Source organism: Notolepis coatsorum, assembly GCF_963971535.1.
Source record: "Notolepis coatsorum genome assembly, chromosome: 1".
NCBI classification, from domain to species: Eukaryota; Metazoa; Chordata; class Actinopteri; order Aulopiformes; family Paralepididae; genus Notolepis; species Notolepis coatsorum.
In genome coordinates, this window is record NC_140165.1 from 241173045 (window position 1) to 241191092 (window position 18048).

At 38.8% G+C, this 18048-nt stretch overlaps 1 protein-coding gene across 2 annotated transcripts; it reads right to left on the reverse strand.

Moving 5' to 3' along the window:
* Positions 1 to 1497: 1497 nt before the first annotated feature.
* On the reverse strand, positions 1498 to 17531 carry LOC311233431 (phospholipid scramblase 1-like). 2 transcript variants are annotated; one of them, XM_084320399.1, is made up of 3 exons: positions 11261 to 11304; positions 10562 to 10789; positions 1498 to 4559 (listed from the first exon to the last, which is right to left on the reverse strand). In XM_084320399.1, the coding sequence occupies exon 3, from the start codon at positions 4550 to 4552 to the stop codon at positions 3707 to 3709; it is 846 nt and encodes a 281-aa protein (XP_084176525.1). In that variant the 5' UTR covers positions 4553 to 4559; positions 10562 to 10789; positions 11261 to 11304; the 3' UTR covers positions 1498 to 3706. The 2 variants fall into 2 exon arrangements, with proteins under 2 accessions (XP_084176525.1, XP_084176524.1); XM_084320398.1 differs by lacking the exons at positions 10562 to 10789; positions 11261 to 11304 and adding an exon at positions 17365 to 17531.
* Between the last annotated feature and the right edge of the window lie 517 nt (positions 17532 to 18048).

The following is an 18048-nucleotide window of genomic DNA, read 5'->3' on the forward strand; positions in this document are numbered from 1 at the left end:
ACCAGCTGACTGCCGGCCCATGAGACAAGTGGCTCTCTATTGGCTCTCCCACATCTATGCTTACTTAACACTTTGAGTGCCAGCGACGAGATTTATCGTTAGTTCATGCCAACCGTTGAGTGCCAGCGACGATAAATCAAGTTTTTTTTTATTAGTGATTTGAATTCATATTTCATCAATCTAGTCTCACATTAGTACTGAAAACTCTCTCTGAGCTCCATTGGGAAAATACCGCCCCCTATCGTCTCCCTGTGGTACTGCACCCATTTGGAATGGATTGAAACCAAACACATTTTACTTCTCGGGCAAGCCACCCGAGAGGATCAGATTCATTTCCGAGCCCTAAAAAAAGCGTGGAATACATATTTCCAGTATCCAGCGTTGGATCAATAAACGCGATCGATATTTGGAATGGCGATCAGGAATTGGAATAATCTTTTTGGAGAACATCTGATCTGAGGTAAGGAATCTATTTCACCAGTCTTAGGATAATCAGAACTTTTTTCACAGAGATATCAGCGTGTGCCATATGTGTGTGTGTGCGATCAGGAAATAAGAGATTTGATTTTTCAGCCCGCTTATATAGCGTGCATAAGTACACATATACTATCGATAATCTAGCGTTTATTTGAAAACGATTCATAAATAGGCCGAAAAATTACAACGTTTTTTGTGTGTTCCAGAATATTCCAGTAAAGGGCGTTTATCACAGAATCTTTATATTTTCCTGAAACTTACAAAAAACAAGTTTTTCAAAATGGTATAAAACGGAAATGAACCGATTAAAAAACAATCCGTTTCGACAATGCAAACTGCAAACAAGTCATTGATAAGCGACGGCCAGATTAGACACATAGCCATAATTTAAGACATAGTTTATGCGTTTGCAAATATGAGAGCTCTATCATTGAAGTGTACGCTGGCATACGGAGCCCTTTAGCTCCCCGCATGGCTGGCACTCAAAGTGTTGAATGAATGAATGAATGAATGAATGAATGAATGAATGAATGAATGAATGAATGAAAACTTTATTTAACAGATTGCAGAATGGGTACAATACAGTACGGCTCAATACATACAATTGTTAAGGGGATGCAGACCTGAGAAAGACGTTTGTCTTGTTTCCATCAGGGTCCCCCATTTTCAATTCATATAGACATTTATGACATACACAACATACATGACATTTATGGCATAGGGACATATACGTATTTAGTACTGATACATTTGTGACATAAACGGTATTCAAATATACAGTACTGTTACCCCTAGATCCTGACAGAGTATATACATATGATGGGGAGGGGACTGTACATTAGGAGGGGGTGGGTGGGTGGGAGAGAAATATACATACGGCGGGGAGGGAATATATACATGCGGTGGGGAGGAGACTGTCTATTAGGAGGTGGTGGGGGTTTTGGGCATTTACGGTGGCCAGTTTCGAATTGCAGCCTCCCGTAGGTGCTCTTTAAGAGCGGTTTTGAATGTGGGTAGGGATTCACATTCCTTTACAGCTTTGGGTAGGGCGTTCCACATTGTTGTGGCATAATTGCAAAACGTGTTTAGTCCCTTGTTTGAGCCGAATCTGGGTTTAACATGATTTGTTGAGCTTCCTCTGGTTAATGATAAATGATGATAAATACATTCTATATCTTTGGTTACAAATTTTTTTACCCATCTATGACCGGTCAGAATGGCTGCTGTGAAAAGGGTGTATGAAGTGAGATAAGATAAGATAAGATATTCCTTTATTGATCCCCTTGGGAAAATGCAGGCATCATAGCAGCATGTGGGAGGGGAGGTACAGGTATGGGCAGGGTAATAGTATAATACATAAATATAGGCAATACAATTATAGTACAGTAGAAAAAGTTAAGATAAGCAGTGTAAACAATATTATTAACTCTGAATGTACGCATAATAGAGCAAGTAGGCAGTGTAATACCCTTCGCGTGGGGTATGTCTGGGAGTGTTGCATTTTTATTTTATTATTTTCTTTACATTACATTACATTTTATTTTGGATTTCATGGTGTTTCTTTGTTTTGTTCTAGATTTATTGTTATGTTTCTTCTTGACTTGTTTAAAGAAGACGTGTCCGGCCCATGGGGACATTACGTGTGTTGTCGGGCCTTTTCAGGTATTTGATTTGATTTGATTTGTAATCACAGGTGCAGATGAGGGTCTGTATGCCCTATTGGTTATATTATACATTACAATAAATATGGTCAATAACACTTAGAATCTGAATATATACTATGAGTAAGTAAAGTATACAGTATACACTGGTGCAGTATACATATGGTAGATAATATAAATGAGGTTTGGTATAAGTGTGGTATGATGAACAAAGTAAGAAGCTTGGGGGAAATAATGCCCCTAAAAGTTTGATTGATTGATTGATTGATTGATTGATTGATTGATTGATTGTTCACTGAATGTGTTTGAAATGGAGATTACATGTATGAGTGTAAAGAAACACCCCTGGGAAGAAAAGAGGGTAAAACAAACAGCTACAGTACCATACGCGTGTTCAACTCCTAATAGTCACATTCTGTAGTACTGCTACTGACTGGGTAGAGGGAGCCCACAGTCACATCCTGTAGTACTGCTACTGACTGGGTAGAGGGAGCCCACAGTCACATTCTGTAGTACTGCTACTGACTGGGTAGAGGGAGCCCACAGTCACATTCTGTAGTACTGTAGACTTGTTAATTCCCTTTCCCTCTCTCAAAGTCCATAAAGTCGATCAGCAAGCAGGTTCCCAGCATCACAGCCTTCATCTTCACGTCCAAATCCATTGGGAATGATTAACTTTGAGTAACTTTGAGTAGACGACAGAGTACAGAAACTTGCAATGGGCCTGGTCTACAAGATACACTACACCACTAAGGTACCCATGTACATGTTGAAATACTTCCCAAAGGTCAGTGAATACCACGACCACAACACCAGAGGGAGTTCCACAAATCATGTTCAACCCAGATTCAAGGGGACTAGACACGTTTCGCAATTATGCCACAACAATACAGCCGAAAAGAAAATGTGAATCCCTACCCACCTTCAAAACTGCTCTCAAAGAGCACCTACGGGAGGCTGCAATTCGAAACTGGCCACCGTAAATGTCCAAACCCCGCCTACCACCCACCCACCCCATCCTAATGTACAGTTTCCTCCCCATCGTATGTACATATTTTCTGTTTGGATCTCTGTTTAACAGTACTGTATATTTGCATATCTTGTATGTCACAAATGTAACAGTACTGTATACCTGTATGTCATGTATGTCATAAATGTCATGATATATATCTGTATGTTGTGTATGTCATAAATGTCATTATGAATTGAAAATGGGGGACCCTGATGTAAACAAGACGAAAGTCTTTCTCTGGTCTGCATCCCCTTAACAATTGTGTGTATTGAGCCGTACTGTATTGTACCCATTCTGCAATCTGTTAATAAAGTTTCCAATCAATCAATCAACCAATCAATCAATCAACTATATCCGTACAAGCTTCCAGAGAGAAGCCACCCCACTGCTTACTAATCTGGCTGACCTCGGAAGATTCATCCAGAGGCAGCATCTTGAAGATCATATCTGGCCCACAGGAAAAGACCAAATATGGACATGGCCCCTTGATCTTAGGTTGGGACTCCCTCACCTTTTGGGACTTTTCAATTTTTTTATTGATTTATTATTTATTTTCTTACTTATCTTCGGATTTCGGAGGGTTTGTCTCAAAAAACATGAAATCGATCAGGAAGCAGACTCCCAGCATCACAGCCTTCATCTTCACATCCAGGTCCATTGGGAACGAGACCCCAAAGTTATCAGCGTCGGTGAAGCCTTCGTGCAGGAAGCCACCCCACTGCTTTGTGATCTGCCCCACCACAGCTGACTCATCCAGAGACTTCACCTCAAACGTGACATCAGACATGCAATTACAGTCACAAAATGGCCCCTTGACCTTAAGCTGGGGCTGCCTCATCTCGTTCAGAACTGTGAATTTGGGTAGGAAAGGGTGCCAGTCCTGCACCACATAGCCTATGGGGTTACCAGGAGGGTTCTGCACCTCCAGCTCTTGTAGGCAGCAGGGAAAGCAGCACGAGCTGCACCTCAGGGGGCGTGTCAGGGTCAAGACCTCCTGCCCCAGGTTGTCCTGGATGTGAATGGTGAAGGGCCTATTGGGGCCACAACAGTGCAGGCTGAGGCAGTCGTTTTCTTCCTCTGCAGTAAAAACCTGTTGGCCGACGCTGTTCTTCACTATGTAGGTGTTGCTCATCTCAAATTTCAGAACCACCTCCATCATGCTCACTTTCTGATGCACGAGGAGCTGGTCGATCTGAGTCAGGTACTCCAGTCCCGGGGGGCAGCCTGGGGGCCTGTCCGGGACCGGCATCATCACAGGAGCCTGGGGGAGTGGTCCTCCAGATGGGATGTATTCTGGGGCAACGGGCGCTCCAGGGATCATTTGTACTGGATGCGTTGCATTTTGGTCCGACTGACCCCCGATACTGGAAAATTTACCATCTGCATGACTCTCATCTGCCATGAGTCATCTGCCAAAAATCACCAAACAAACACAATACAGTGAGGGAATTACACTAAATTGTTCCATAAAAAGCTTTTGTCTCAATGCCACACCTTGAACACAAATGGACATTTTGTAGAAATTAGAGAGAGAACTATTGAACATGTGATGCTTTGTGCACACAATGTGTGAGGTCTTCCATCCAGATAAGGTCCTGTTAGCAATACTAGAATATGAACCTCATTGAGTGTGAGAACTCAACATTTTATTGTTCCACATTAGAGCCTCTTTCATCGTTCAGATTGTGCAGCCCCATATTTTACATTCAGGTGACATCACGAATATGACGCACAGGAATAACATGTGAGGTTTTCAAATAGGTGGCATTACTATGGGGGTAGAAAATAAACAAACGCAAAAGTAGAATCCACAACCGTAAAAACGATCCACACACACACACCTCAGAATCCACAATCGTAAAAACGATCCACACACACACACCTCTCAATTTGTGTTTCATAAATCATGAAAACATGCTTGATTTGTTTAGATTTACTTACGGAATTCTAAAAATAGCTTGATCTGGTTAGATTTACGTATGGAATTCTAAGGACACGCTTGATCAACTTGGAGTTACGTACGGAATTTTTAGACAAATATTTCGCTGTTTTCCCTGTGGGGATTCGTGTGTGATGCTTCATCTTCTTAGAGGTCTATCAAAAATAAACAAACGCAGAAGTAGAATCCACAATCGTAAAAACTATCCACACACACACACCTCTTAATCTGTGTTTCATAAAACGCTTGATCTGCTTAGATTTACGTACGTAATTCTAAAAACACGTTTGATAAATGCTACGGCTCTGTTCCCAGAGCATATAGATCCTTCGCGCTACCAGGCCTGGGACTTACGGACCACAACGCAGTTCTGCTGGCCCCTGCCAACCAGTCATTAAAAGAGAAAAACCAACCATAAAGACATCCAAGGTCTGGTCAGAAAACAACATTGAGGCCCTTAGAGGCTCATTTGAATGTACTTATTGGGATGCTCTTGTCGAGCCAGGCTCAGACATAAATGATAATGTAGATGTAATATCATCATACATTAATTTCTGCGTGGACACAGTGATACCCTCTAAAGAGACAAAAATATTTCCTAATAATAAACCCTGGGTAACGAAGGACCTGAAAAGCATTCTTAATAAAAAGAAAAGGATATTTTTCTGTGGGACACCTGAGGAGAAGAAAGATGTTAATAAAGAGGTCAAACGAGCAGTGAGACAGGCAAGGCTAAACTATAAGAATAAGATAGCAGATAAATATAATCAAGGGGACATGCGTTCAGCCTGGAAAGGAATACAAATTATGTCCGGGATGAACACCAATACAGCCCCTGAAATATACAAATAGGAAATAGCCATGACTCCCTGCCAGAGGTCTATCAAAAATAAACAAACGCAAATCGTAAAAACTATCCACACACACACACCTCTTAATCTGTGTTTCATAAAACGCTTGATCTGCTTAGATTTACGTACGTAATTCTAAAAACACGTTTGATCTGCTTAGATTTACGTACAGAATTCTAAGGACACGCTTGATCTGCTTGGAGTTACGGACAGAATTTTGAGACAAATATTTCACTGTTTTCCCCGCGGGGATTCGTGTGTGAAGCTTCTTCTTCTTCGGCGCTACCGAACACGGCCCGAGGTGTCTCCGGCTCATGAGCGCTACCAGTGGCCAAAATCGCACATTATCTTTAGCCCTAGGCATCAACATTTCATTATGAAAATGAATGCTCAAAGTAATATAGTACCATTTTGAAGATAACAACTAGGGCTTTCAAATGATATAAAATATCTGTATGATTATCATGATTATTATTATTAATATCTTTCATATTTGATACAGAAATTATTACAAAAATGTTGTCCGGCCACCACATTTCAACAAACTGCATTTTCAACCACTTTACTGACAAGCTAGCAGGAAACGTAGAGGGTATGGGATATAGACAATTATGTGGGCAATATAGAACAGCTGACAGATTAGAAATATAATTTATTGTTCAAAAGTTATGATAATTATAGTGATAGTAATAAAACAATTCCGTCTGAAAATTTACTTGAATGGGTTTATAATGAATATCTGTTTGTGGGTATGCTCAAAGTAATATATTATTCATATCTTTCATATTTGATACAGAAATTATTACAAAAATCTTGTCCGGCCACCACATTTCAACAAACAACTGCATTCTGAATTAATTTAGCCTTGTAGTTTCTAATCCCATCGTTTATTTGTATTGATTAAACATAAGTCAGTTACTGTACATGACACTGTATGTCAAATATGCTAAGGTAATTAGCTTTAACTTATTGCTTATGGAGCATTGTTTCCCCATTTATCCCAGAGGAGTTGATGAACACTGCAGCTGTATTATGTAAGAAATACATATGCAGTATATAACAATCTTGTTTTTTGATGTTTTTATTTTGTTTTGGTGTAAATAAAAAGAAACTGATCAATTCAAATCCTTTTTTTTTACTTTTTTGGTTAAAACACTTTTTTTTATTGATTTCCCCAAGGGGATCAATAAAGGAATGACTTATCTTATTGTATAGACTGTGGGCAATATAGAACAGGTGACAGAAGTTATAACCATTATAGTGATTAGTGGGAAAACTAAATACAAATTCCATCTGGATTTTCTTTGTGTTTTGTCAAAACAATGTTCTATAGTGAGTGGCAGGCACGTGCACACATAGAGGCCAAGGGGTGCCTGAGCACCTGCCTTTTTGAGCCTCATCAAAAAAGTGCCCTTTTTGAAAGAAATTTTTTTTTACCGTTCCGCATATAGACTGCCCTTCCAACTGAAAAATGTCAGGATAGAATAAAAATATTAGGTAAAGAGAGAGAGATGCCCCATATTCCATTGCAGTTTGCACGGCCTCCTCAGCGTGCCTCTCCGCGGACCTATATATTTTATGCATAGCGTGGGTGGTGATGATGATGATGATGATAGAAACCGCTGTGGCGCATACAGTTGAATGCTGGTATTACACTCATTGAGGGACACAAAGAAGTCAAGTCCGATGGGATTTGGGAATCTCAAATACAAATCGGGATTGGAATAAAAAATGCATTTATATTAAACAATACAGAATATACAGCACTTCTTGGGGTCTGTAGGGTAAGCACTTATTCCCTCCCCCCTGAACATTTATGGAGATGTATGGGCCTTTTAAGTCAGTGATAAAAGTGTCTTTCAAGGAGCTCCTGCCCCTGCCAACCAGTCATTAAAAGAGAAAAACCAACCATAAAGACATCCAAGGTCTGGTCAGAAAACAACATTGAGGCCCTTAGAGGCTCATTTGAATGTACTTATTGGGATGCTCTTGTCGAGCCAGGCTCAGACATAAATGATAATGTAGATGTAATATCATCATACATTAATTTCTGCGTGGACACAGTGATACCCTCTAAAGAGACAAAAATATTTCCTAATAATAAACCCTGGGTAACGAAGGACCTGAAAAGCATTCTTAATAAAAAGAAAAGGATATTTTTCTGTGGGACACCTGAGGAGAAGAAAGATGTTAATAAAGAGGTCAAACGAGCAGTGAGACAGGCAAGGCTAAACTATAAGAATAAGATAGCAGATCAATATAATCAAGGGGACATGCGTTCAGCCTGGAAAGGAATAAAAATTATGTCCGGGATGAACACCAATACAGCCCCTAAAATATACAAATAGGAAATAGCCATGACTCCCTGCCAGACGAGGCAAATAAGTTCTTCTGACAGTTTGACTCTCAGGATTTTAGTGCTGAACTTAAGAAGCTATCAGATTCACTCTCACCTGGACAGAAGTCTCCACGCAGTCATAGCTAAATATTAAGATAAAGATTAAGGTAAACAAAGCTAAAGGGCCAGATGGAATATGTGGAAGGACACTGAAACACTGTGCTGATAAACTGAGTCAAGTGTTTCAAAGACTTTTCCAGCTCTGCTTGGACTCAGCAGTGGTTCCTGATCTCTGGAAGAATTCTATCATCATTCCAATTCCAAAGATCAGCAGACCCAAAATCCTCAACGACCTGCGGCCTATAGCCCTAACATCACTAGTAATGAAAAGTCTGGAGAAAATTGTGAAATCTGAAATTGTTGATGCAACCAGATCAGCTCTTGACCCCATGCAATTTGCATATAGACCTGAGAGAGGTGTTGATGATGCCAAATAATTTATTTTGAACTCTGTACATGAGCACTTAGAAAAAAAGAACACGTATGCAAGATTACTCTTTGTTGACTTTTCGTCAGCCTTCAATACAATGCAGCCTCACATACTTGTAGAAAAACTTATAAATGACTTTAACCTGGATCACCAACTTATCAGATGGATTATCAGTTTTCTTACCAATAGAACTCAGACAGTAAGTATAAATGGAAAAAGTTCCAAATCAATAATAATTTCCACTGGCTCACCGCAAGGCTGTGTTCTTTCTTCTCTTCTTTTTGTTTTATACACAAACGATTGTCTTAGCAAATATACAAATCACCATATTGTAAAATTAGCTGATGACAGTATTATCCTATCTCTTCTCAGTCAGTCAGATAAATCATACGGACCCATAATGCATGACTTTGTAGACTGGTGTGATGGCTGTTTTTCTGGATTTAAATGTATCCAAAACCAAAGAAATTATTATCTCACCAAAACACATAGAAGTCACCCCAACAAGCATCCACTGAGCTGAGGTGGAAATTGTCGAGAACTACAAATACTTAGGAACTGTGTTAGATGACAAACTTAAATTTAGTGACAACACAGATGTTATCATAAAAAAGGCTCATCAGCGTCTGTACTGTCTTCGCAAACTAAACTCCTTTGGAGTCGACCAGAGATTTATTTATTTTTTTTATAAATTTCATTTTTGGATGAAAGGCACAGGTACAGGCATACAATGCACATAAAACATAATTAAAGTTATTTGCCAACTACAAGCATTGGCTTGCCCCTTGCCTCATTTAAAATAGAAAATCCTACCCCCTAACCCCTGCAACCAACCACCGTTGACAAAAAATAAATAAATAATAATCCTCCCCAACCCACCCGTCATAGGCCTGAAAAGAAAAAGAATTGAGCAAAGATTTCAACAAAGACCCAAAAAAATAAAGGGAATTATACAGATATAATTAGTTATGTCCTGCTAGTTATATAGTAGAGGTCCTAACTTGATAGAGAATATGGTTCCAGCTATCTATTGTTTGATAGTTTGCACCATTTAATCTAACTGTAGAAAGCTCCATTGTTACAACATCAGCTAATAACTGTTTCCAGTGATTAAAGGGCAGAGAATGTGGAGCTTGCCATCGCAGTGCCAAATTTCTTTTTGCAGCGGTACTTCCTGCCAGCCAAAATCATCTCTGAACAATACTTAAAGCTAAAGAATCATCATCATTAAGGAGCAATAATTTGGGACAACAGGGAATATGTTTTTGTAATACTTTAGATAGATAATTAGTTATCTGTTCCCAGAAACTTTTTACTGTGGGGCATTCCCACATCATATGTGTAAAAGTACCAGTAGTATTTAGAGAACAAAGTGTACAGTTCGGTGAAATAGCACGTCTCATTCTATAAGCTTTCTGGGGGGTTAAATATATTTTATGGACAAAATTGAAATGAATCTGCTGATGATTTGGGTTTCGTGATGCCATAATAATATTTCCCCAAACTCTGGTCCAATTGATAGATTGATGGTGTTCTAATCCAAATTCTGTGCTCCACGATTAGATAACAGGTATTAACGAAGTACTTTTTGTGATAGATCTTTATAAATGATAGAAACTTGACCTTTGGACAGACCAGCAGTTTTTTTTAGAGAAAGTAACTAAGGGGTGAGTAGTTGGTTTGGTCCATGGAACTCCATAGGCTCGCATAGCCGAACGGAGCTGTAAATATTTTTAAAAAAAACAGAGAATTCTGACAATGTTTTATTCTTCCTTTATTGAGAGTATTTTAACCTTTTCATTTGTATGCTGGTTCACATCCCTCTGTCAAAGAGACAAGAACAAACTGCAAGGTGTTGTCAACCTTAGCTCAAAAATCTTCGGAAGAACACAAAGATCCCTAATGCAGTTTTACAATGCCCAAGTGCTCAAGAAAGCACACAAAATAATTGATGACCCCACACATGTCCTTCATGTGTGTTTTGACCTGCTGCCCTCAGGAAAACGCTTTAGACAGCCTGCCTGCAAAACAAACAGAAGGAAATTTGGGTTTGTACCAGAGGCCATTCGACTGGTGAATGGCCACAGTACAAGGAAAGGTCAGTTTACAAACGTGCACCCTTTGACCCCTTGATTTAAATATTTTGACGAAAGTACACTTTTTATATACCGACCAAATCTATTTATTTATCTATTGGACTGACAGATCAACAATTAGGGATCCCATTCTGGCAGTGTCATGTCTTTTATGCTTTGAGTATGTCTCTTGTCCCTGTTGTGTCCTGTTTTGTCTTGAATGTATAGAAATGCAGCTGTTTGTGATATCATGCCTTAAATTGCCCCTTGCGGGACTAATAAAGTTTTTTTAATTGAATTGAATTGAATAGAACAGTGTGTAATACCAAAAAAGTTAAAAAACGGATTTGAATTGATCAGTTTATTTTTATTTACACCAAAACTTGCCCCACAATGGTGGAATGAACTACTACCCACCCCAGTTAGGACAGCCGAAACCCGTCCAATCTTTCGCCGTCGACTAAAGACGCACTTCTTCAACCATTATCTGAAATAAAAAAATAATAATAATAATTTAAAAATAAAACCTAACCCTAACTAACCGTACTGTCATGCACTTGTCCTAATAAACTAACCTACACTGTAACACACAACACTTTGATGAAATATAATGTAAATGTAAAACAAAATAAAAACATCAAAAAATACTTTACAATTATTATATACAATTATTATATACTGCATATGTATTTCTTACATAATACAGCTGCAGTGTTCATCAACTCCTCTGGGATAAATGGGGAAACAATGCTCCATAAGCAATAAGTTAAAGCTAATTACCTTAGCATATTTGACATACAGTGTCATGTACAGTAACTGACTTATGTTTAATCAATACAAATAAACGATGGGATTAGAAACTACAAGGCTAAATTAATTCAGAATGCAGTTGTTTGTTGAAATGTGGTGGCCGGACAAGATTTTTGTAATAATTTCTGTATCAAATATGAAAGATATGAATAATATATTACTTTGAGCATACCCACAAACAGATATTCATCATTGAGTGCCACAGAACACTGAACTATCCACACACAAGCACACACAAGCATACACACGACACGCACGCTGTGCACGCTCACACACTAGCAGCCACTTTAACACGAGCGGGCACACACTCACGCCGCACACACGCACACTTATGGCCAAGAGGAAAGGCCACTTTAAATTAGTATAACAACAGGAACAGTGTATTGCACTACTAAAGCTACCTAGCATGTCCTATATGCTCTGTAAATACTATGTACAGATACCGAGATGTCACACCATGTTACCTGTTACCTGTTTATTGCACAATGTTGTTTTTTTATTGGATTCTATTATATGTTGTACCACTGTATTGCACATCGTCGCGGGCAAGACCACCCGCATTTCATTGTATACTTGTATGCCGTGACAATTAAAACTCTTGACTTGACTTGACTTGAACCCATTCAAGTTAATTTTCAGACGGAATTGTTTTATTACTATAATTATCATAACTTTTGAACAATAAATTATATTTCTAATCTGTCAGCTGTTCTATATTGCCCACATAATTGTCTATATCCCATACCCTCTAAGTTTCCTGCTAGCTTGTCAGTAAAGTGGTTAAAAATGCAGTTTGTTGAAATGTGGTGGCCGGACAAGATTTTTGTAATACTTTCTGTATCAAATATGAAAGATATTAATAATAATAATCATGATAATCATACAGATATTTTATATCATTTGAAAGCCCTAGTTGTTATCTTCAAAATGGTACTATATTACTTTGAGCATTCATTTTCATAATGAAATGTTGATGCCTAGGGCTAAAGATAATTTAATTTAATAAAAGATTTTGGCCACTGGTAGCGCTCATGAGCCGGAGACACCTCGGGCTATGTTCGGTAGCGCCGAAGAAGAAGAAGCTTCACACACGAATCCCCGCGGGGAAAACAGTGAAATATTTGTCTCAAAATTCTGTCCGTAACTCCAAGCAGATCAAGCGTGTCCTTAGAATTCTGTACGTAAATCTAAGCAGATCAAACGTGTTTTTAGAATTACGTACGTAAATCTAAGCAGATCAAGCGTTTTATGAAACACAGATTGAGAGGTGTGTGTGTGTGGATAGTTTTTACGATTGTGGATTCTACTTCTGCGTTTGTTTATTTTTGATAGACCTCTAAGAAGATGAAGCCTCACACACGAATCCCCACAGGGAAAACAGCGAAATATTTGTCTCAAAATTCCGTACGTAACTCCAAGTTGATCAAGCGTGTCCTTAGAATTCCGTACGTAAATCTAACCAGATCAAGCTGTTTTTAGAATTCCGTAAGTAAATCTAAACAAATCAAGCGTGTTTTTATGATTTATGAAACACAAATTGAGAAGTGTGTGTGTGTGGATCGTTTTTACGATTGTGGATTCTGAGGTGTGTGTGTGTCGATCGTTTTTACGGTTGTGGATCAGTGGCGTTGTTAGCCCTGGGCTTCCGGGGCTTTAGCCCCGGATGTTTTTCTCCTAGCCCCGGATCTAAAAAAAAAAAAAAAGAAAAATAAATTGTTTACATTTTTATTTTTATTTTTTTTGATGGCAGCATCCCCATTGTCTGTGCTGAATGTTTGTTAGTGTTTGGTATTTTTCTTTGGTTTTTAGTACTTTTAAACATCAATTTTTAGCAAGTAGTAGTTTTCATTTGATCCTATATTATTTTTTCATTCACCGATTTGTGGACTTTTTTTTTAGTGTCTTGAAAGGCGCATTATAAATCAAATGCATTATTATTATTATTATTATTATTATTATTATTATTATTATTATTATTATTATTATTATTATTATTATTATTATTATTATTATTATTATTATTATTAGTATTATTATTATTATTATTATTATTATTATTATCATCCAGGAGGGAAAAGACACTTTGGATAGTAGGGACTGCATCTCTGCCTGTCCTGGCCAGGAAACACTTTGCAACTGTGATCCCCTCTGGCAGTAGTTGGATATTGGTGTGGCGAGGGGTTGCAGCAATTCCACTGAGAGAAACTGGTCTGAGGCTGGATAACATGCCTGTATGCCTCTCATACGTTGTTCTCCAACTCATGAGAACCTGCTCTCAAGCTCTTGCAGCATTCTGTCGAGGACTGGATAGAACAGTCTCTGTCTCAGCTGATCTCCATGAGGTCTGAGCTTGTGCCACAAGATGACTCAACTACATACTCGTCCATCCTTTTCTGCTTCCTCCTTTGGCTGGTAGTATGTTCCTCAATCCCAAGGCCATTACATATGGCCTTTGTCCTGTCATACATGTCCACTGCCATCTCTGAGGTGCGATAACCTTTGAGTGTGTCCTGCACTGTGCTTTTAAATAGTACAGATAGGTATTGAAGATGTGCACTTTAACGCAGCAGCACCTGGAGCCATCCATACCCATGTCCAGGCCCGGAATGGCCATCGGGAGCACCGGGAGTTTTCCCGGTGGCCTGGCCTGCACAGATTAAAAAAAGAAAAAAATTATATATAAAAAAATATATATATATAATCTTTTTTTTATTATAAATTATTTTTTTGCCAGGTCATTGTTTCTAGTTGTGGCGGCGGCGCGGCGCGATAGTTAGATAACCTAGATGGGTGGGGAACAACCAGGATTTCACTGTCTGCGACAGAGTTGGAGAACTATCTGACTCTCTCCCTCACGCGGATCACACACACACACAATGGAGCCGTGCTGCCGCTTGTGATTGGTGGAGGCGGGACCAGCGATACAACTGATTGACAGCGGAAGCGGCGAATGGAATGGCAGACGGCACTCAGATGCAGAATAACAGCCAGGCAATGAGCCAGGTAGTGAGGGACTCGGTAGAGATCAGAGAGCGAATGTCAATTAACGTTGATGTCAAGATGGACAGTGGAAGAAAGAGAAAGGGTGGAGGAGAGAGGGATAAAACAAAGAAAAAGAAAGGCCCTTACAGGAGAGAGTGGTTAACTGTATTATAATAGTAAATAGAAAAATATGTTGTGCTCTTGCTATTTTCTTTTTGAAGGTGGAGAGAGTAGCATTGCTAGTGTCACAACAGTTTTATTTGAGATCCATAACAGTACATTGTACTAAGCAATTGTTGGCTCATTAGTTTGTGATTCACATGCACTAAAATTCACCAGAATGCAGGAAATTAAGTCTTTGTAACAAAAAAAATCCTGGTGGGGGACCCCCAGACCCCCCGCTTAAAAAGTGGCCTGATTGGGGCTATATTTCGCGCTATATCTCCCGGTATGAGAGATGATTGATTTGGGTATATGGAGAGAAAATTTATATTTTCATCAGTCTGCATCATTGGTTGTCTTGTGTAGTGTTTGGTGAATGTATTGTATATTTTCACGTTCTCTGTGTACAGTACTTCACTCTCCTTCCATTTTGGTTGAAGGCAGGTGAACTCACCTGCTGCATTTTTATAGTGCTTAAACCTGATTGGTGTATCTACAATTAAGCAATGGTGTGTTTGTGCATCTGATTGCTGTGTTTAACCAATTGGCTCATATGTGTGGTAATTTGACATTCTAGGTGTAATGTAATGCAAGTGTGTTTAGTGTTTTGCAAATCACTGTGTGTATTGTTTTGCAAAAAGTGTGAGGCTGACTTTGTGCTTATAGGGGTGCAAATCTGGGCCTATGTTTTGCTCCTTGAGTGTAAGGTTTTGATAATTGTGTAATACTTTTGATTTGATTGTTTATACAATCGAAGAAAACTGTAAAGACTAGAGATTAACTGTTTATTTCTTTTGTACATAGGCTGTGCATAATGTTTGTTTGTTTATTTGCTTATGTGTATGATTTTTAACTGTGTTTTTATTTTGTTATTGGTGTATATGTGTATGTATGTATATGTATGTATGTATGTATGTATGTATGTATGTATGTATGTATGTATGTATGTATGTATGTATGTATGTATGTATGTATGTATGTATGTATGTATGTATGTATGTATGTATGTATGTATGTATATGTGTATATATGTATATTTGTACCCTCGTTGGGGCCTCTTGGACCATATCAATGTTTTATCTGGCTAAATAAAGGTTAAATAAATAAATAAGAAACTGATGATTTGGTCCTGTTAACTTTGAATTTTCTATGGGGACTGCCCATATCCCTCTCATGGACCTGGACCTCACTTTAAAAAACTTGAATCTAGTTCTTCAGTATTCATCTCTAATTACTCTAAAATTGCGTATTTCTGTGTGTGGGGGGGGGGGGGGGGGGGAATAGCCTAAATAGCCTAGTTATTTGAAAAATCCTTGCTGTGAACAAACCACACCTCCTGTGTGGGACTGAAACCTAGTTTCCAGTCTGACTGGTTATTGCTACTGGATTATAATGATGACACAGTAGAAGAAGAATGAACAGAATGTGGTGAATGTTTTTGATTTAGCTCTGCCTGCATGGCCCCCATACTTCCTCGACCGCAGGTTGGTTCTGAATTCTCTTCACACGCTGATACTGGCAATAGACCTTTTCTAACTTGACAACATAAACATTCTAAATATAGTGTATATGGAAACATAGGTCCACCTGAATGGTCTGGATTTCTTTTCGCCACCTGTTTTTTCTTAATCCTTGAAGTGTCTATTTTAAGATTTTAACAGGTAACAGGTTGAAATAATGTCCCATGGGGTTTATTTTTAACACTTTATTACACCTATCCTAAACGAAAACCTGAAAAAGAAGAAAACGAAAACAGCATAACTTTTGAAATTAACAACATATAGATAATTAAAACATTTCCCTAAACAATATTAAGTATTAACCCAAGGAATTCAGTAAAATTGTTATTTTTAAGATTCAAACACATCTTGATTCTATTTCAGGACAAGAAAAATGCAAAAAAAGGCTCTATTGTCCCACTTTACTCAAATGTAGTCCATCAGATGAGATCAATTTGAGGTTAATATTGGAAATACAATGTTAATAAAGATTGTATCATGCTGTTATGCCCTAAATATAGTAGATTTTGTGTAAACAAGGCCAAAAGTGGAAGACTAATGTGAAAAGACTAATTTGTCCTACAAATTAACACATTTTCCTATACAATTTAAAATCCAGTGAAATATGTTTTGTTAAGGTTCAAAGTACTATTACAGTACTTCTTCTCTGTTGGCACAACATTAAAACCTAAACTAATAATCATCATCATCATCATCATCATCATCATCATCATCATCATCATCAAAGAGATCGTCAAAGTCTATCTCTCCAATCAATCTCTTTAAAAAACTCAAATCTAGTTCTTCAGTATTCGTCTCTAATTACTCTAAAATTGCGTATTTCTGTGTAAAAAAAATAAAAGGGGGGGGGGCCTCCCCCCCCCCGGGCTGAAGCCCCCAATGTTTTCTAACCCTAAAAACGCCCCTGTTGTGGATTCTACTTTTGCGTTTGTTTATTTTTGATAGAAATCTACCCCCATACATTACCCTTTAAGAAAGAAACAAGACATTTAATTTACATATTGCACATTTTCACATAAGTAAGGAATGAAAAACTAAATTGCTTACCAATTCCCATGGATTTTCTGCTGAAGAAGCCTCTTTAAAATGATTCAGCCTTGAGTCAAAGCAGGTTTGAAGACACAGGACTACAGTAGGAGTACCGTACAGCCACCCGAGGACATAAACATGCTGCTTGTATGTTGGGACACCTGAGATGTGTTGCACTGTGTGACTCAGTCCCTGGCAACCACTCAGTGTCAAGAGGCAAGAGCATCAGAGCAGAGTCAGGTTACGCAGCGTATTCATTGTCTCATCTCGTCATGCCAGAGAACAGATCATCCTTCAACCAAGAGTTAGCAATAGTAGGGGGGGAGGGGAGTGACAGTGGCTCAGGCGTCTGGTAATCGGAAGGATCCCGGTTCTATTCCTGCTCTTCTTGGGCAGCATGTGTCAAAGTGTCCTTGAGCAAGACACTTAACCCCAACTGCTCCCGATGAGCAGGTTGGCACCTTGCATGGTTGCCTCCGCTGTCGGTGTGTCAATGGGTGAATGTGAGGCATTAGTTGTAAAGCGCTTTGGATAAAAGTGATATATAAATGAGGGGGTGAGGGGGTTTTCCAGTATAGCCTCCAGCTTTTTCCTCATCCTCCTCTCTGCCACCATCTCTAGTTTGACCAGTTCGACTCGCACTACAGAGATTGTTAGTGTCTCTTGAGTTGATGTTATCCTCCCAGCATACCATTTACCATA